Source organism: Phaenicophaeus curvirostris, chromosome 5 (genome assembly GCF_032191515.1).
Source record: "Phaenicophaeus curvirostris isolate KB17595 chromosome 5, BPBGC_Pcur_1.0, whole genome shotgun sequence".
Classification (NCBI taxonomy): Eukaryota; Metazoa; Chordata; class Aves; order Cuculiformes; family Cuculidae; genus Phaenicophaeus; species Phaenicophaeus curvirostris.
The window spans coordinates 19,295,004-19,315,355 of NC_091396.1; the positions used below are offsets into that span (position 1 = coordinate 19,295,004).

General features: G+C 45.3%; 1 protein-coding gene across 1 annotated transcript in view; it reads left to right on the forward strand.

The window, feature by feature from the left end:
* Positions 1-20,352, forward strand: part of LOC138720783 (mucin-6) — a 71,186-nt gene that overhangs the window by 43,794 nt on the left and 7,040 nt on the right. The window contains exons 22-38 of the mRNA XM_069857123.1: positions 1,835-2,020; positions 2,437-2,676; positions 3,643-3,799; positions 4,537-4,677; positions 5,164-5,226; positions 7,234-7,407; positions 8,219-8,482; positions 9,158-9,205; positions 10,587-10,634; positions 11,075-11,503; positions 12,074-12,514; positions 13,425-13,865; positions 14,530-14,970; positions 15,881-16,321; positions 17,008-17,448; positions 18,566-19,006; positions 19,652-20,086. Of these exons, the coding sequence (XP_069713224.1) occupies positions 1,835-2,020; positions 2,437-2,676; positions 3,643-3,799; positions 4,537-4,677; positions 5,164-5,226; positions 7,234-7,407; positions 8,219-8,482; positions 9,158-9,205; positions 10,587-10,634; positions 11,075-11,503; positions 12,074-12,514; positions 13,425-13,865; positions 14,530-14,970; positions 15,881-16,321; positions 17,008-17,448; positions 18,566-19,006; positions 19,652-20,086 (4,831 nt within the window). The remainder of the gene's footprint in view (positions 1-1,834; positions 2,021-2,436; positions 2,677-3,642; positions 3,800-4,536; positions 4,678-5,163; positions 5,227-7,233; positions 7,408-8,218; positions 8,483-9,157; positions 9,206-10,586; positions 10,635-11,074; positions 11,504-12,073; positions 12,515-13,424; positions 13,866-14,529; positions 14,971-15,880; positions 16,322-17,007; positions 17,449-18,565; positions 19,007-19,651; positions 20,087-20,352) is intronic.

Consider the following 20,352-nt stretch of genomic DNA (forward strand, 5'->3'; position numbering starts at 1 on the left):
TTGGTTTTAGTAGGTATTGCCATCAGCTTTTTATCAACTCACATGACATTGTTTCAGTTCAAAAACTTCTTGCCTACACAGAAGCCATTAAATTCAGACTAGATATCAGAAAGAAATTTTTCACAGAAAGCGTCATTGGGCACTGAAACAAGCTGCCCAGGGTGGTGGTTGAGTCACCATCCCTGGAGGTATTAAAAAGACAGGTAGATGAGATGCTTAGGAACATAGTTTAGGGGCAGGTAGGAATGGTTGGACTCAATGATCCAAGAGGTCTTTTCAAATCCGGTGATTCTATGATTCCATGAGAATTCTGTACTTTACTGAGTCAGCTGTAAATTGCTTGGTCAAAAGATAATGATTCCCTTCCCCCTCAGCCTCAGGAAAACAATAGTATAAAATTGAGGAATTCTTATGATTGACAATGAGCAAACTTCTACAAGTTTCTCTAAGTCCTGGAAATATCTGCAATTTGGGATATATACAGAGCTTACCTGAGAGATATCCATGAAACTATGCCATTGAGCAGTTATCCACAATTCCACTGCAGTGTGACAGCATTCAAAATTGGGTAAATTTTACTGCTCTCAGTTCTATGGGACAGTAATGCCCAGTAGCATCAGATCATCTTAGAGTCCTTCATTATCAGACAGAGAGAAGGATACAGACAAATGAGATTTCGTCGCAAGAAATAGTCACTACAAACAGTACAAATTTCTCACATTGCTGACTAAATTCTGACAGTTTCAGCTGGTCGGTACTGTGGTGAAAACATTTGTTTGCTTAGTTTCATAAATGCATGCTCTAGACAAACCTCTCTGTTGATTATCTAGACATTGAAAGAATGTGGTATGATAGGAGGAAAGCTGTAAGGGTAGCATGAGAGTGGGAGATAGTAAGAGCTAGAGAGAGAGAGATATTTTCTCTGTAACTTTTTGATTATTCTTAGGAAGACATGAAAACATTTCCTCTACTCTGCTGGCTGCATGTAGATGACGATATCATTTCCACCAAATGTAGTAAGAGTCCTAGCACAAGTCCTAGCACAAGAGTCTAACAATGAGTATGGAACAATGACAGATATTTTTGTTTTCAGTGAAGGTATGCATATGTATAAAAGTTATTCCAAGGGGATAAAAAAGGCTGTAGAGCAGAGAAGAGCAGAGCACAATACAATACAATACAATACAATACAATACAGTACAATACAATACAATAATATGATATAGTTTGAGTAGGAAAGGAGACCTTTAGAGGTCATCTAATCCAATTGCCCTGCAATGACCAGGGACACTTTCAACTCGAGCAGAGTTATCCAGCCAACAGTCCATTAATCAAACCCATAGCTCTTCAATTTAGAGAGAAAGATGGTGTGGGGGACAGTGTCCAAGGTTTTGCACAATTGTAGGGAGATGGCATCCATAGCTCTTCACATGTCCACTGATCCAGTCAGTCCATCATAGAAGGTCACTAGGCTGGCCAGGCGAGACTTGCCCTGATGAAGCCATGTTGGCTGTCTCAAATCACCTCCCTGTTCTGCATGCCTTAACATGGTTTCTAGTAGGATCTGCTCTATGATCTTCCCAGGGGCAAAGGTGAGGCTGCCAGGTTGGTAGTTCCCAGGGTCCTCCTTTCTACCCTTTTAAAAATGGGTGCAATGTTTACCTTTTTCCAGTCTCAGGGGACATCACCCAACTGCCATGACTTTTCAAAAGTAAGTGGGAATGACAAGACAGTCTGTAATGGCATAGTGTCTCTCATGTTCAACAACGTGACTCAGGGTAAGGAAAATAATGAAACTTGTAAAGTTATAACATGCAGATAAATTTTCTTCCAGAATTTAACATTCATACTGCGAGATGAAACTTTCACTCTTTCTGGGAAAAATCCTGGAGTACAATACAAAGTGAAAAAGAATGCCCTTCACCTGATGTTTGATATCATTATCCCAGGAAAATACAATATGACCCTTATCTGGAATAAGCACATGAACTTTTTCATCAAGATCTCCAGAGAAACACAGGTACTGCAGAACAGCTTCCTCAGTAATTCAGATTGAACTGCACATTTGATGATGGTTACCTTGACTCTATGACTGCAAAGATTTTTCAGAGATGCTACAAGCATTCCATTTTCATCATTATCTCTATAGCAGCAGAGATTTTCACTAGAGACCAGCTTTTAAGACCTTACTGCATTCAGGGAGTTTTTGGGATAAGTGCTTGTGCTTTACACAACTGCACGGTGTAAATAATGAGAGTTTACAGTTTAGAAGAGAAACAAATTCATTCACTGGTGAGCAGAACCTCATGCACAAGATGCTAAGAATGTATGAGAGAGTATTTGCAGAACACATTTGCTACTAAAGTGTCGATAACCAAAAGGAAGGCAAATAATTATAACTTGTGGAACCGACATTGCTTCTTCCATTTAAACTAGGAGACTATATGCGGTTTATGTGGGAACTATAATGGCAATATGAAGGACGATTTTGAAACTCGAAGCAAGTACGTGGCATCAAATGAATTGGAATTTGTCAATTCTTGGAAAGAGAATCCTCTCTGTGGAGATGTATACTTTGTAGTGGACCCCTGTAGCAAGAACCCTTATCGTAAAGCATGGGCAGAAAAGACATGTTCCATCATCAACAGCCAAGTCTTTTCTGCCTGTCACAATAAGGTAAGAATCGAATTTGCCTTCTTTTTATTTACAGTCATAATCTGTATACTTCCCAAATGCTCACACACCAACACTTTATTTTCTCTTCCCCAAAATATTTTAATAAAATATAATTTAAAATATGTGGCTAAGTTTTAATAAAAGATACATAAAATTTATGTCATTTAAGTAAATCTTGATACTGCCTTATTTGCCCTTCACCAGCCCTTCTGTAAGCACAAAAGCTAGATATGGCATTAACTGATTAGCTAAAAATATTAGAGTAGAAAAAGGATTAAAACTTAAGTGTCAGAAATTAGTCAGTCTGTTGATGATGCCTGCTACTGATCAATGCACTGTTTACTCTTTGGAAACCATTTAGCCATTGATAGAAAACAAAACTTAAGAAAAGCCTGAACACCCTTGTTTTCATCAGTAAATCAACAGCATAACTTAGAAGATGCAGATCAGCCCAAGAGCAAGATATCATCAACCCTCCTATTTGTTTCAAGTTGCACACTTTGTGAAAATAAAAATATCACAAGGTTCATCAGAACCGGGCCTTCTGAAGGGAAATCTCTATTTTCAGGAGGTGAAAACAAGAAAGAAATGTGGATAGTGCTGCAGTGCTCATGCATATCCATGGAAGGTGTACAGCTGATAAACAGAGACACTTGTGTCTGAATGAATTTGAGGGGTTCGGGTTTTTTTTTAGCTGACCATAGATAATATGTTCAAGACTGATATGAATTTAGAAATACATATCCAGCAAAATGTCATCAGTTTCTTGCTGATGTGGAGACACCTACATTCTTGCTAAAGAGATTTGCGTGAAGTGGGATTGAAATTGCTTTGACAAGTATTGAGAGGAAATACTAGTTACTCTCACTTAATGGAATATGTATTGTTTAGCCCAGACTAAAACAATTTCTTAACAAGTAGGCATGAAATAATCCCAGAAAATGCATTACTTCATTTTCAATGCAGGTAAATCGTATGCCCTATTATGAGGCCTGTGTTCGAGACTCTTGTGGTTGTGACATTGGAGGGGATTGTGAATGTATGTGCGATGCCATCGCAGTATATGCCATGGCATGCTTAGATAAAGGTATCTGCATTGACTGGAGGACTCCTGAGTTCTGTCGTAAGTTTCTTTAAACTCTCCTAAAACAAATTTAAGCTATTATTGTCGTTACTGTGAGTATATAGATATGTTGACACAGGTATGCTTAATACCCACCGCCTGAGTTGCGTTTTCTCTATGGGCAAATAACGTACTTCAGCTAGCAGGGTTTTGAAATACGCAGTTTTCATTTGTGCTATATTAACCAAAACATTATATCTCTTTTTTACCATGTGGTAACAAGATAAAATAATGTGGTCACTGAAGGCAGACTGTTTCTTCTGCTTCCACTCGATAGTAAACTGGCAGCTTGTCAGCAGAGGGAGCATGAAATTGTGAAAAAATATGTTTCATTTGAGCTAAGATGAAATCATCTTCTGTGTGGATGCCAAAGAAATAAAGACAGCTGTGTTGGCTGGAACACTGTGCAACAGGAAAAACACATCACAGTGTCCCAGAATATCATATACTGGAGACAGAAGAGGATGAGTGTGTTATAAGCAAATGTTATAGTTGTCATCTTTGACGATTTCTTTTCAACATTTCACTATATTATGCTTTAAAAATTGCGGAAGTGCTGCACCATAAACTTGCAAAAAAGAAACAGACTTGTCCAAAGCATCAATTTCAATTTACCTTCAGTGACAGGATTTTTTACTCAAACTGTTCTGCTGATTTTGTACTCCTTTAGTCCTTTGAAACTGACATAACATTCATTTGAAAAAATCTGATTTCTCTCTCACTTTTATCTTTTTTAGCTGTCTATTGTGAGTATTACAATTCTCATAGCCAAACAGGAAAGGGTGATGCTTATTCCTATGGCTACAATGACAACTGCACCTGGCATTACAGGCCTTGTAATTGTCCGAATCAAAATTACAAATATGTCAACATTGAAGGTAATAATCCATACTAGTGTAAACAGGAAATGGTAGCATAGTAATTATTTTCAATGCTGGCTTTTAAATCATTATACCACAGTCAAATAAGGGTATTCTAAATGATTCTATCTTTGAAGCCATTTTGCTGATCTTTACATTACACTGCTTTAAAGACATAATCAATTCAGCACCTGTACTATATCTAGCATTATATTGAGATCAGCCTGTCTTGTAGAGAAATTCTCTGACTTGCACCAGATCAAAAGAATACACTGTACTTAGTTAAGAAAATTTGTGGAGACAGCAGTTAATATTTGTATATTAACATTGTTGGAGAAAGCAAAAAAAGTAGGAAATAGGCAGACCTTTCTTCTGAGTATGACACTGGAAATGTTTACGCGACGAGATAATGTTACAATCAAAAATTGTTTAAATAGAAATGTTAGATTATAAATAGTATAAATTAAAAGCTATTCTCAGAAACATCTCTTCACTTTTACTCAGGCTGTTACAATTGCTCTCATGAGGAATACTTTGACTATGAGAAGGGAAGATGCACGCCATGTGGTAAGCAGCAACCTATATCCTCATCCTTTTTCTCTACAATAACTGGAAAAAACAATAAAACATCTGTGTATTCTCAAATAAGTTATTTTTCCTGCTGTCTCTTTAATGAGTCTTCACCCAAACATAGCTTTCATTCAAAACAACCCTATTGCTGTACTTACGGTATGTAAAACTTCAGTTAATAAATAAAGGAAATAAAAGAAATAATTAAAAGAAGGATTTAGGGTAGAGAATATTGTAATACAGAAGCTGGATGCAGTTGACTGATTTTAGTTAGCAACAGGAAAAGTTAAGTTCATTTGTAAATGTGAGTACTTTTTCAAATGGGGGTCTTCCTGAAGTTTATTGGTTTTGTGATCTACATGAGGGGCTGCTCCAGCAGAGGTGTGGGTCTCAGATATATATAACACCTTTCATAAAAAAAAACCCAGAACATATACAGGAGAATAAGACATAGCTAATAGACTCTGTCTAGTGAATCTCTTTTTAGAGTTGGATGGGGTTTTTTTTTTAATTATTTTGACTTAAAGTTCATTACCATTTGGTTTACTTCTATGAAAATCAATCTCCTTAAATAATGTTTCAGATAGACTTTAGCTGCACAGCTTGGATTTTCATGCAGATCTAAAAAAACCCTCAAGGACAGTTTTTTCTCATGTTACAGAATTCTAATCTGTATAACTAGGATCTCAGCTAGTGATCTTGTTCGCATATAAAAAACGTAATTCTGTTATCCCTGAAAAGTCAGATGTTCTTAAGCAAAAAAACATAACAAAGGTAGAAAAACGTGCAAGTATTCATTATTTCTATTAGATGTATCAATTTCCCTGTTATTAAGCCCTTTTATGTGAAGTTTGCCCCTGAAATATGTAATATCAAGCATTTTCAGACATATCTCACTAATTAACACAATTCTTCGAATCCAATTATTTGAATCCAATGAAATTTGCTTTATTTGGAATATTGTAATATGCTTTCATTGACAAACTTAACCTGTTCTACCTTTACACAACAGGTGAAATCACTACTACTACTACACCTGAAACATCTTCACCTTCAACAGGTTAGTTTACACAGTTGATCAAACTAGTACTTACTCACTGATACATGTCTTGATATTTGTTTTTAAGGTAAGTTATATCCATTTTTGCATGATACAGTAGCATCATCTGTTTCACTTGCATAAGAAGCAATGATGAAAAATCACAATTATCACAAAGATTTCCCCAGAAATATTTGTTAGACATCTTAAAAAAAATAAATTATAGAGAGAACAGTGTTTCCTGAGTATACTTAGCCACTTCCAGACATCAGTAATGAAATATATCTGTCAGTAAATAAGGATTTCTTATTTGGATGGGGCTCTGAGCAACCTGCTCAACTTGAAGATGTCCCTGTTCATTTCAGGGCAGTTGGAACTAGATGACCTTTAAAGTCTCTTCCAATTGAAACCATTTTATCATTCTATAATGTACAAAATCTCACAAAAATTTCATCATAATTCTTAGTGATGACTGGTTGTATAACAGTTTGACAATTGAAGGAGTTCTTGGGAATGTGTGATTGTATATGCCAAATCCCTATAATATGTTTCAGGAAAACAATCTGCATATGGTGATCTTAAAATTGTTAAAATTCCATCAACCTCGCTGTTGGAAAAAGTGTTACAGTGTCAGGTGTTTGAATAATAAAATAATAATCCATCTCTGCTGCTAAGCACAAGTATTCATGCCAAATTCACTTTAAACTGATGAAGAAAAATATATAAATCTTCTGCAAGAATTCCTATTTAATGTATCCACTCCATATAAATAGCTAAAGAATAGATGGATAACTTTTCTGAACTGTTTCATCTAAAAGTAAGGTAATGGTCTCTAATAGTAGTTACTACTAATAGCTATTAAGGCAATGTTTTTACTTTTTTATTTATATAGATATATTATAAATAGATTGTTAAGAATTATTTCCTATCCTTTAATTTTGATTTTTTTCTCTTAGTAACAACAGTGCAGACTAAAGTAACAAGAAGCTCTACCACAAGCACCCTAGAAACAGTACCTAGTATTTCTTCTTCTGCAGCTACTTTATTAACTGAGACTACAAATCCAACAATAACATCAAAAATCACAGTTCCAAGAACTTCATCAGCACCACATCTTGTCACAATGAAGTCGACAACTGGTAGGTTTTTAATGTTACTGTATAAAATACATAATTAAGATATCGCTCTAATAGCATTGCAAGCTGTCTCAATATCCAAGCATAAAGACTCCAAGTCATGAAGTAGGCAACGCAGACTTCCAGAAAGGAGTTTGTAATCCAGAAATGTTCAGAAGTGTGGATTGAAGGTGCGTGGAGAGGGTAAGAATATAGACACTAGTTTGCAACACAACCAAAATCATCTATGTGATTCATCTGAGAAGAACATTAGAAGTTCTGTAAGCAGGGAGTCAGCTCATCTCTGGTTAGATTTACTAGCTCAGCTTCAGCCTCTTTTCCGCAATTGGTTCAGTTATGCAGTCGTATTTAAGGAGCACTCAATCTATTAACTCAGAATAACATAAGCGTGCTCCGAAGCTTAATCACACGGTATCAAGGAAGCAGCTTTGTCTAGGATTCTAGAGCCCTGCTGTCAGGGGGATGATTCTTCCAGCATAAATTACTTTCTGATTCTATGGCTTATAGAGACTCATAACAACATGTGGCTTCCCATCAGCATGCACTTCAAGTAATAAGCCACCCTGGACCCAGCCTACCAGGGAAAGCAGAGTTAAAAAGAAGTCCTACAGGAGTCAAAACTCAACCTCAAAGGCTTCCATTGTGAAAGATGATTTGTGCACTGGGACAAGAAAAGTCCTATAGTATGATGTTACTTAGCTTTGGAATACAAATTACAGAAAGCTGAATCTGTAGCTGATGTTCAAAACCTTCTATTTTTAATTGTTAAATGAATTGTTTACTCATTTTGTATTATTTACCTTTACTCCAAAAGAACATACAACCTCCATTTTTACCACACCAAACACGGCTACAACCATCACTACCCCTTCCATAACTACCTCAACAAAAAGAACCACGACCACTAAGCCAACACCTGTAAGCTCATCAGCTGCTGCTCCAAAAAAGATGGAAAAAGAAAGGTTCACCACACCACCCTTCATTACCACTATCAAAAAGGAAATGACAACCACCTCAATACCAACTCAAACCGCATCTGAGATCACAACTTTCAGCAATCCTGAACTAACAACAGTAGGTAAATACCATTTTTTATATCTACCAGAGGAAGTCATCACACACAAAACACTAGTCAATGTATTCCAGGATTCTTACTGGTTGCCTTAACATTGCAAATAGGTAGAAAATTACAGGGATAACTGAAGTGTAATAAAAATGGAAGGACATGTCTTGCCAAAGGAGCAAGCATCTGACATCCAAATATCATCTTAAACCTAGCATTTCTCTTTAAGGCCATACTCTACACTTCCTCCAAATTTAGGTGAAGTTTCTCTATACTTCAAAGTGAGTTCTTGAAAATTCACAGATGATGGAATATGTGTTTCTGGCCATTGTAACAAATTCTCCCCCAAAAGATTAATAAAAAAAGAAAATTACGCTTTGGCATGTCACAAACTAAATATGCCAATGAGGACAATCTCCTCTGAGGCTGCATGACAACGTGAATTGCTAGGTTAGCAATTGGCACCACAGGCTGGGACAGGGTACAGGAGGAAGTCTACTGTAGTGGGAGGGCAGGTATACACTCTCTCTCAATCTGTGCATCTCCCACAAAGTACTGTTGGGTGCAGAAATCTGTGTCTTATTTTGTCAGCAATTACAGCTTCCTCTGAGGAAGTATTCCAATCCACTTTAATTAGGAATCTTACTAGCTTCCAGACTTTACTTATCTCCATTCTTCCTTACTTTATAGAGAGTGAGGAAACCCAGGCAACCACTCTGCACCACGAAGTCCCAGTAGGTGAGTAAAAGGGAACTGAGAGATACCCTTGGCCTAAGATACACTTCATTTACACCAGCTTTCCCAGAGGATGTTCTTGCCCAGTCTGGAAAGCCTTGGAGGGGAGACATGCACACCCAGAGAGGCTCTTTTTACCCTCAGGAGCAACAGGAAGAGGCACAGGCTGCTGAACTGTCAGAGGGCACCCTTCAGGCCGAGTTCTTGCCCCATATTTTTTGGGTGGGAGCCATTGGCCCATTTCTCTGTCTTGCCCAGTAAGACTCAGTGGGGTCTGGCCCTTCCTTTCTTATTTCCACACATATACCCTGGAGATTCTGCATTGTAATTACCCACCTCCTCTGCTTTCCCCTCTTGCCTTGCAACCCTCAATCAACCAGTGCTTTTCTCTCTGCAGTTGTTACCCACAGAAGACCCATACAGCCCACACCTCCCTCTTGCCCAGCAAGAATCGGTGTAGCCCAGCACTGCCTTCCTTGCACATGACCCCACCCTGGGGCTTCTACCAAACTCCTTTGCCTTCCCCTCATGCGCTCACCCTTAATGGGACACCTGACAAGGACGTCTCCAACCCCCAGCTCTTTACCTGCCACCTCAGCCTCATCTTCTTCTGCCCCTTCTTCGACTGTGTCCTCAACACAATTGAGACCACCACATCCTGGTAAGGCTTCTTCCTGCCCTTCCTGCTGCACTGCCTGCTCCTTCCAGTTCCTTCAATTCCCTCCTAAGCAGCACATCCCGCACAGGCTTCAGTTCTGGTACTTGTTCTCGATTCCCACTGCCCTTGCCATGGAACTCCTGGGACCCAGGCAGGTTCTGGGATTGGCCTGCACATGACCCTAACTGCATCCTCCTCCTTTGCTGCTTCATCGATTTGGCTCTGGGGCACAGGCCTTTTTCAAGGTACAGACATTCACAAGTTCCTATCCTACAATGAGCAATCAAGGACAAGCTAACACATGCTCCCTCCCATTACAGTGGTGTCCTGGAAATATACAGTAAGGGGAACAGAAGGCAGTGAAACTGGAAACTCATGTCCAGTTTACATGTAAGGACAGTTCTGGATGAGAGACAGAACACAAAGCATTCTCTCCATCCAATGAATTTCCAGGCCTTGGTATACCCATTATAAGTGTGGGTCAGCAAGTGCCACCTCCTCAGCCAGTGCTGACCCTGGGTGAGAAAATGTCACTACAGGAGGGAGGGCAAGAATGTGTATCATTAACTTCAGGCTAAAGTTCTCCAATTTAGACTCACTGGGCTCAAAATGCCTGTGTTGTCTTGGTATTGAATAGGACCTCCTTTGAGGAGATACCACAAGATGCTTTGCCTAGAATCCTTCCCAAGACTCAATCATTCTTTTCTCTCGTCCCTTTCTTTGTAGCAAGGGAGCCAACCAGAGCTAAGACTCCAACTAGTAAAGTAGTAACAGGTGAGTGCTCTGGTCAGGAGAGAGCTAAGTCACCCATGGCCTACGCCTGTCGCTTCAGCTCTCCCATGAATCTTTTCCAGCACAGTCTGCAGTGGGCAAATGGTAGACTACCTGTCAACCAGTGGAATTGCATGCGAACATAGAGATACCTCTTCCTCTCTTAATACCTCCAGGACAGAGAAAATGGAGACATATTGATATAGAACATCGTAAAAATCCATTAGCAGCCTGCAATTCTGAGAAAGAGCAGGAAGGGATGGGCCATATTGGGGTTAAAATCCTGACTCACAACTGTTTAAAATGAACATAATAAGTGGGACCTGATACTACCTTCCTTCCCCTTTCCCTACTACAAAGCTTTTAAACCAGACCTACCCACATAACCGAACTTCTCTGCATATACCGTCAACTGCAATTAACTAGTGCTTTCCTCCAACCAGGCTCCACTCACAAAAAGTCAACCACGCCACGCAATGCGCCACCTGAGACCGCACAGACCACTGCTGCCACTAGCACCTCCATGACCTCTGTCTCCAGAGAAGCCAGCACGATTAGCAGCACAAAAGTCCCACTGAGAAAGATGACTCCAAGTCCCAGCTTCCCACCTGTCCCCAGAAGCACCTTCACAACCCAGCAGACCTCCACCACCACTTACACTCTCTCCTCCACCTCAGTCCAAAACACCAGCCCCAAGCCAACACTGACCACCCTAAGGCCCAAGCCTTCTTCCCTGTCAACGTCTGCTCCAAAAGAGTCACCTGCACCCAAGTTCTCGACTCTATCCACAGCAAAAACCAGCCCACTGCCTTCACTTGCTCCTTCCCCGTCCTCAACTCTGTCCTCAACATGGCTGAGCTCCTCACACCCTGGTAAGACTCCCTCCTGCCTTTCCACTGCTCTGCCTCCTCTTCCCACCTCTCACGCTTCCATCTTTCCTTCTTACCTTCCTCTCTTTTTTCTTTCTGATCTGCTAACACTGCATCAGCATTAGTTTGCCAGTTGCCTTTGTACCTACTTTCCCACTTCCTTAGTCATCAGCACCTTGGCATGGCCTGACTCCGGTATGGGCCAGAGGCTCATGCCTCTCGCATGAAGTTGACGTCTGCCTATTTGGAGGAGGCAACCAGTAAGCCCACTGTATTACTTGGACGCAGAAATACAGACCCGTAACAACTCCTCTTCCACACAGAGAGAGAGGATGCTTCCTTGTGTGAAGGCAGCATTTGGGTGCTGTCCTTATCCCATCTTTTGCGGGGAGAAACCATGTGGGAACCAGAGAGCAGCAGAGACAGTTCCACAGCTTCCACGTCCCCAGTGGGATGCAGTGCAGACCAGCGCTGCCTTTCTTGAACATGCCCCCCACCCAGGGCTTCTGCCCACCTCCTTTGCCTTGCCACTCTTAACCTCATCATTAATTGACCTGTGATTTCCTCCCACAGCCTCCCCTCACAAAAAGGCAACTATGAAACACACTGTGCCACCTGAGACCACGCAGAAGAGCACCACTGCCACATCCACCATCAGCACCTCCAAGACCTCTGTCTCCAGAGAGGCCAGCACCACTAGCAGCATGGAAATCCCACTGACGAGGACGTCTCCAAGCACAAGCTCTCCACCAGCTCCCAGCACCTCCCTCACCACCCACCTGACCTCTACTGCCATGTCCACTGCTTCCTCCACCTCAATCCCAACCACCACCCACAAACCTACACAGACAACCACAATGCCCAAGACCTCTTCCCCATCAACACCTGCTCCAAAAGAGTCACCTGCACCTGAGTTCTCCACTCACTCCACAGCCAAAACCACCCCGCTGCCGCCACTTTCTCCTTCCCCGTCCTCAACTCTGTCCTCGACATGGCTGAGCTCCTCGCGGCCTGGTAAGACTCCTCCTGCCCTTTCCACTGCTACACCCATCCCTCATGTTTCTATATTCCATTCATTTTCTCTTCTGTATTTCCTACCTTCATTCCTTTTTACTTTCCAGTACTCTAACAACACAGAGACATTAGTTTGCTACTTTCCTTTTGTACCCACATTCCAAATTCTGTTGTCATCAGTACTTGGCATGGTCTGACTCTGGTATTGCCTGGAGCTCGTTCCTCTCCCATGGAGTCTGGTCTGCCTGTTGGGAGGAGGCAGAGAGTAAGCCCTCCCTGTTTCTTGGAGGCAGACACTCAGACCGGCAGTGGCTCCTTCTCCAGGGACAGGCAGAGAGTGCCTGCTTGTGTGAAGGCCCCCTTCAGGCACTGTCTTTGTCCCCTATGGCGATTGTGCCCCTGTATTCAGCACTGGTGGGTCTGCACCTCAATGTCCGTGTTGAATTTTGGGGCCCTCAGTGCAGGGAAGATACAGAAGTTATGCGGCATGTCCAGGGAAGTGGAATGAAGCTGGTGAGGGGGCTGGAGAACAAGTTGTACGAGGACCACCTGAGGGAACCGGGGAGAACCTGCCTGTTGGGAGGAGGCAGATAGTAAGCCCTCCCTGCTCCTTGGAGGCAGACGCTCAGACCACCAGTGGCTCCTTTTCCAGGGAGAAGCAGAGGCTGCCTGCTTGTGTGAAGGCCCCCTTCAGGCACTGCCCTTGTTAAACCCATTTTAAGGGCAGAAACCAGATGAGAAGCAAAGGCCAGCAACAAGAGGACCATGCCTCTCTCTCTGCCCAGGAACACTCAGTGCAGCCCAGCTTTGCCTTTCCTGCACATCCCCCAAGCCCAGATCTTCTGCCTACCTCCTTTGTCTTCGTATTCTTGCCCTTGTCCTTAATGGATCTGTGCTTTCTTCTCACCAGCCTTCCCTCACAAAAAGGAAACCACGCCACACACTGTGATGCCTGAGACCACGCAGAAGACCACCGCTGCCACATCCACCACCAGCACCTCCAAGACCTCTGTCTCCAGAGAGGCCAGTACCATGAGCAGCACAGAAGTCCCGCTGACAGGGACATCTCCAAGCACAAGCTCTCCACCAGCTCCCAGCACCTCCCTCACCACCCACCTGACCTCTACTGCCACACCCATTGTCTCCTCCACCTCAATCCCAACCACCACCCACAAACCTACGCAGACAACCATAAGGCCCAAGACCACTTCCCCATCAACACCTGCTCCAAAAGAGTCACCTGCACCCGAATTGTCCACTCACTCCACAGCCAAAACCACCCCGCTACCGCCACTTTCTCCTTCCCCATCCTCAACTCTGTCCTCGACATGGCTGAGCTCCTCGCGGCCTGGTAAGACTCCTCCTGCCCTTTCCACTGCTACACCCATCCCTCTTGTTTCTATACTCCCTTCATTTTCTCTTTTTTTCTTTCTTTCTTCCTTTTTTCTTTCTTCCCTTTTTCTTTCTTCCTTTCTTTTTTTCCCCCCTTCCTTCCTAGCTTTCTTCCTTCCTGCCTGCCTTCCCGCCTGCCTTCTTTCCAGTAGGCTAACAATGCACAGATATTAGTTTGCTACTTGCCCTTTGTAACCGCTTTCCAGATTCCACTGTCATCAGCACTTGGCATGGCCTGACTCTGGTATTGCCTGGAGCTCACTCAGCTCCCATAGAGTCTGGTCTGCTTCTTGGGAGGAGGCAGATAGTAAGCCCTCCCTGCTCCTTGGAGGCAGACGCTCAGACCACCAGTGGCTCCTTTTCCAGGGAGGGGCAGAGGCTGCCTGCTTGTGTGAAGGCCCCCTTCAGGCACTATCCTTGCTAAACCCATTTTAAGGGCAAAACCAGATGAGAACCAAAGGGCAGCAGCAAGTGGTCCATGCCTTTCTCTCTGCTCAGCAACACGCAGTGCAGCCCAGCTTTGCCTTTTCTGCACATCCCCCAAGCCCAGAGCTTCTGCCTACCTCCTTTGTCTTCATATTCTTGCCCTCATCATTAATTGACCTGTGCTTTCCTCCAACCAGCCTTCCCTCACAAAAAGGAAACCACGCCACACACTGTGATGCCTGAGACCACGCAGAAGACCACCACTGCCACATCCACCACCAGCACCTCCAAGACCTCTGTCTCCAGAGAGGCCAGTACCATGAGCAGCACAGAAGTCCCGCTGACAAGGACGTCCCCAAGCACAAGCTCTCCACCAGCTCCCAGCACCTCCCTCACCACCCACCTGACCTCTACTGCCACACCCATTGTCTCCTCCACCTCAGTCCCAACCACTACCTACAAACCTACACAGACAACCACAATGCCCAAGACCTCTTCCCCATCAACACCTGCTCCAAAAGAGTCACCTGCACCTGAGTTCTCCACTCACTCCACAGCCAAAACCACCCCGCTGCCGCCACTTTCTCCTTCCCCGTCCTCAACTCTGTCCTCGACATGGCTGAGCTCCTCGCGGCCTGGTAAGACTCCTCCTGCCCTTTCCACTGCTACACCCATCCCTCATGTTTCTATATTCCATTCATTTTCTCTTCTGTATTTCCTACCTTCATTCCTTTTTACTTGCCAGTACTCTAACAACACAGAGACATTAGTTTGCTACTTTCCTTTTGTACCCACATTCCAAATTCTGTTGTCATCAGTACTTGGCATGGTCTGACTCTGGTATTGCCTGGAGCTCGTTCCTCTCCCATGGAGTCTGGTCTGCCTGTTGGGAGGAGGCAGAGAGTAAGCCCTCCCTGTTTCTTGGAGGCAGACACTCAGACCGGCAGTGGCTCCTTCTCCAGGGACAGGCAGAGAGTGCCTGCTTGTGTGAAGGCCCCCTTCAGGCACTGTCTTTGTCCCCTATGGCGATTGTGCCCCTGTACTCAGCACTGGTGGGTCTGCACCTCAATGTCCGTGTTGAATTTTGGGGCCCTCAGTGCAGGGAAGATACAGAAGTTATGCGGCATGTCCAGGGAAGTGGAATGAAGCTGGTGAGGGGGCTGGAGAACAAGTTGTACGAGGACCACCTGAGGGAACCGGGGAGAACCTGCCTGTTGGGAGGAGGCAGATAGTAAGCCCTCCCTGCTCCTTGGAGGCAGACGCTCAGACCACCAGTGGCTCCTTTTCCAGGGAGAAGCAGAGGCTGCCTGCTTGTGTGAAGGCCCCCTTCAGGCACTGCCCTTGTTAAACCCATTTTAAGGGCAGAAACCAGATGAGAACCAAAGGCCAGCAACAAGAGGACCACGCCTCTCTCTCTGCCCAGGAACAGTCAGTGCAGCCCAGCTTTGCCTTTCCTGCACATCCCCCAAGCCCAGATCTTCTGCCCACCTCCTTTGTCTTCGTATTCTTGCCCTTATCCTTAATGGATCTGTGCTTTCTTCTCACCAGCCTTCCCTCACAAAAAGGAAACCACGCCACACACTGTGATGCCTGAGACCACGCAGAAGACCACCGCTGCCACATCCACCACCAGCACCTCCAAGACCTCTGTCTCCAGAGAGGCCAGTACCACGAACAGCACAGAAGTCCCGCTGACAGGGACATCTCCAAGCACAAGCTCTCCACCAGCTCCCAGCACCTCCCTCACCACCCACCTGACCTCTACTGCCACATCCATTGTCTCCTCCACCTCAATCCCAACGACCACCCACAAACCTACGCAGACAACCATAAGGCCCAAGACCACTTCCCCATCAACACCTGCTCCAAAAGAGTCACCTGCACCCGAATTGTCCACTCACTCCACAGCCAAAACCACCCCGATGCCGCCACTTTCTCCTTCCCCGTCCTCAACTCTGTCCTCGACATGGCTGAGCTCCTCGCGGCCTGGTAAGACTCCTCCTGCCCTTTCCACTGCTACACCCATCCCTCTTGTTTCTATACTCCCTTCATTTTCTCTTTTTTTCTTTCTTTCTTCCTTTTTTCTTTCTTCCTTTTTTCTTTCTTCCCTTTTTCTTTCTTCCTTTCTTTTTTCCCCCCTTCCTTCCTACCTTCCTTGCTTTCTTCCTTCCTTCCTGCCTTCCCGCCTGCCTTCTTTCCAGTAGGCTAACAATGCACAGATATTAGTTTGCTACTTGCCCTTTGTAACCGCTTTCCAGATTCTATTGTCATCAGCACTTGGCATGGTCTGACTCTGGTATTGCCTGGAGCTCACTCAGCTCCCATAGAGTCTGGTCTGCTTCTTGGGAGGAGGCAGATAGTAAGCCCTCCCTGCTCCTTGGAGGCAGACGCTCAGACCACCAGTGGCTCCTTTTCCAGGGAGGGGCAGAGGCTGCCTGCTTGTGTGAAGGCCCCCTTCAGGCACTATCCTTGCTAAACCCATTTTAAGGGCAAAACCAGATGAGAACCAAAGGGCAGCAGCAAGTGGTCCATGCCTTTCTCTCTGCTCAGCAACACGCAGTGCAGCCCAGCTTTACCTTTTCTGCACATCCCCCAAGCCCAGAGCTTCTGCCTACCTCCTTTGTCTTCTGACTCCTGTCCTCATCATAAATTGACCTGTGCTTTCCTCCAACCAGCCTTCCCTCACAAAAAGGAAACCACGCCACACACTGTGATGCCTGAGACCACGCAGAAGACCACTGCTGCCACATCCACCACCAGCACCTCCAAGACCTCTGTCTCCAGAGAGGCCAGTACCACGAGCAGCACAGAAGTCCCGCTGACAAGGACGTCCCCAAGCACAAGCTCTCCACCAGCTCCCAGCACCTCCCTCACCACCCACCTGACCTCCACTGCCACATCCATTGTCTCCTCCACCTCAGTCCCAACCACTACCTACAAACCTACACAGACAACCACAATGCCCAAGACCTCTTCCCCATCAACACCTGCTCCAAAAGAGTCACCTGCACCTGAGTTCTCCACTCACTCCACAGCCAAAACCACCCCGCTGCAATCACTTTCTCCTTCCCCGTCCTCAACTCTGTCCTCGACATGGCTGAGCTCCTCGCGGCCTGGTAAGACTCCTCCTGCCCTTTCCACTGCTACACCCATCCCTCATGTTTCTATATTCCATTCATTTTCTCTTCTGTATTTCCTACCTTCATTCCTTTTTACTTGCCAGTACTCTAACAACACAGAGACATTAGTTTGCTACTTTCCTTTTGTACCCACATTCCAAATTCTGTTGTCATCAGTACTTGGCATGGTCTGACTCTGGTATTGCCTGGAGCTCATTCCTCTCCCATGGAGCCTGGTCTGCCTGTTGGGAGGAGGCAGAGAGTAAGCCCTCCCTGTTTCTTGGAGGCAGACACTCAGACCGGCAGTGGCTCCTTCTCCAGGGACAGGCAGAGAGTGCCTGCTTGTGTGAAGGCCCCCTTCAGGCACTGTCTTTGTCCCCTATGGCGATTGTGCCCCTGTACTCAGCACTGGTGGGTCTGCACCTCAATGTCCGTGTTGAATTTTGGGGCCCTAAGTGCAGGGAAGATACAGAAGTTATGTGGCATGTCCAGGGAAGTGGAATGAAGCTGGTGAGGGGGCTGGAGAACAAGTTGTACGAGGACCACCTGAGGGAACTGGGGTTGTTTAGCAGAGAGAAAACCATGCTGAAGGCGTACCTTATCACTGTCTACAACTATCTGAGTGGTTGTCCTTGTGAGGTGGATGCTGGTCTCTTCTCCCTAGTGACAGGTGACAGGATGAGACAGAATGGCCTCAAGCTTTACCAGAGGACATTTAGGCTACACATCAGAAAAAAGTTCCTCAAATGAACTGTTATTAAGCAAAGGACTACGGTTCCCGGGAATATGCTTGAGTCACCCATCATCCCTGCAGGAATTTAAAAGATGGGTAAAGTGCTTAGGGATAATATATGGCAGTAGGCAGGTCAGGTTGGGCCCAATGATTCCAATCATCTTTGCCAGTCTATGGATTCTATGATTCTTACTAGGTAAAGAAACAGAAAAGAACTAGAGGGCAGCTGGAAGATACCATACCTCTATCTCTGCCCAGCGAGATTCAGCACAACCCAGCGCTGCCTTCTTGCACATGCCTCAGCCCAGGGCTTCTGCCCACCTCCTTTGTCTTCATATTCTTGCCCTTATCCTTAATGGATCTGTGCTTTCCTCCCACCAGCCTTCCCTCACAAAAAGGAAACCACGCCACACACTGTGCCACCTGAGACCACGCAGAAGACCACCGCTGCCACATCCACCACCAGCACCTCCAAGACCTCTGTCTCCAGAATGGCCAGCACCACTAGCAGCATGGAAATCCCACTGACGAGGACGTCTCCAAGCACAAGCTCTCCACCAGCTCCCAGCACCTCCCTCACCACCCACCTGACCTCTACTGCCATGTCCACTGCTTCCTCCACCTCAATCCCAACCACCACCCACAAACCTACACAGACAACCACAATGCCCAAGACCTCTTCCCCATCAACACCTGCTCCAAAAGAGTCACCTGCACCTGAGTTCTCCACTCACTCCACAGCCAAAACCACCCCACTGCCATCACTTTCTCCTTCCCCGTCCTCAACTCTGTCCTCGACATGGCTGAGCTCCTCGCGGCCTGGTAAGACTCCTCCTGCGCTTTCCACTGCTCTATTAGTCCCTCAAGCCTCTTTATTCACTTTTTTCCATTTTTCTTTCCTTCTTTTCTTCCTTCCTGCCTTCTTTCCTTTGTTCCTTCCATCCTTCAATCCTGCCTGCCCACCTTCCTTCCTCTCTTTTTTTCTTTCTGATACACTAACAACACACAGACATTAGTTTGTTGCTCTACCTTTGTACCCATATTCCAAATTCCTTTCTTATCAGCACGTCGGCATAGCAAGATTCTGGTATGGGCCAGGGGCTCACACCTCTCCCATGGAGTCTGGTCTGCCTGTCAGGAGGAGACAGACGCTAAGCTCTCCCTGTTTCTTGGAGGGAGACACTCAAACCAGCAGTGGCTCCTTCTCCAGAGAGAGGCAGAGAGTGCCTGCTTGTGTGAAGGCCTCCTTTAGACAGTGTCCTTGTTCCCCTCATGGTACAGGCAGATAACAGACGAGAACCAATGGGCAGCAGCAAGTGGTCCATGACTCCCCCTCTGCCCAGCAACAATCAGTGCAGCCCAGCTCTTCCTTACTTGCCCATGTCGCCATCCCGGGGCTTCCCCCACCACCTTTGCCTTGCCACACTTAACCACATACTTAATGGACTTCTGCTTTCTTCCAACCAGCCTTCCCTCACAAAAAGGAAACCACGCCACACACTGTGACGCCTGAGACCACACAGAAGACCACCGCTGCCACATCCACCACCAGCACCTCCAAGACCTCTGTCTCCAGAGAGGCCAGTACCACGAGCAGCACAGAAGTCCCACTGACAAGGACGTCCCCAAGCACAAGCTCTCCACCAGCTCCCAGCACCTCCCTCACCACCCACCTGACCTCTACTGCCACATCCATTGTCTCCTCCACCTCAATCCCAACCACCACCCACAAACCTACACAGACGACCATAAGGCCCAAGACCCCATCAACACCTGCTCCAAAAGAGTCACCTGCACCCGAATTGTCCACTCACTCCACAGCCAAAACCACCCCGCTGCAATCACTTTCTCCTTCCCCGTCCTCAACTCTGTCCTCGACATGGCTGAGCTCCTCGCGGCCTGGTAAGACTCCTCCTGCCCTTTCCACTGCTACACCCATCCCTCATGTTTCTATATTCCATTCATTTTCTCTTCTGTATTTCCTACCTTCATTCCTTTTTACTTTCCAGTACTCTAACAACACAGAGATATTAGTTTGCTACTTTCTTTTTGTACCCACATTCCAAATTCTGTTGTCATCAGTACTTGGCATGGTCTGACTCTGGTATTGCCTGGAGCTCATTCCTCTCCCATGGAGCCTGGTCTGCCTGTTGGGAGGAGGCAGAGAG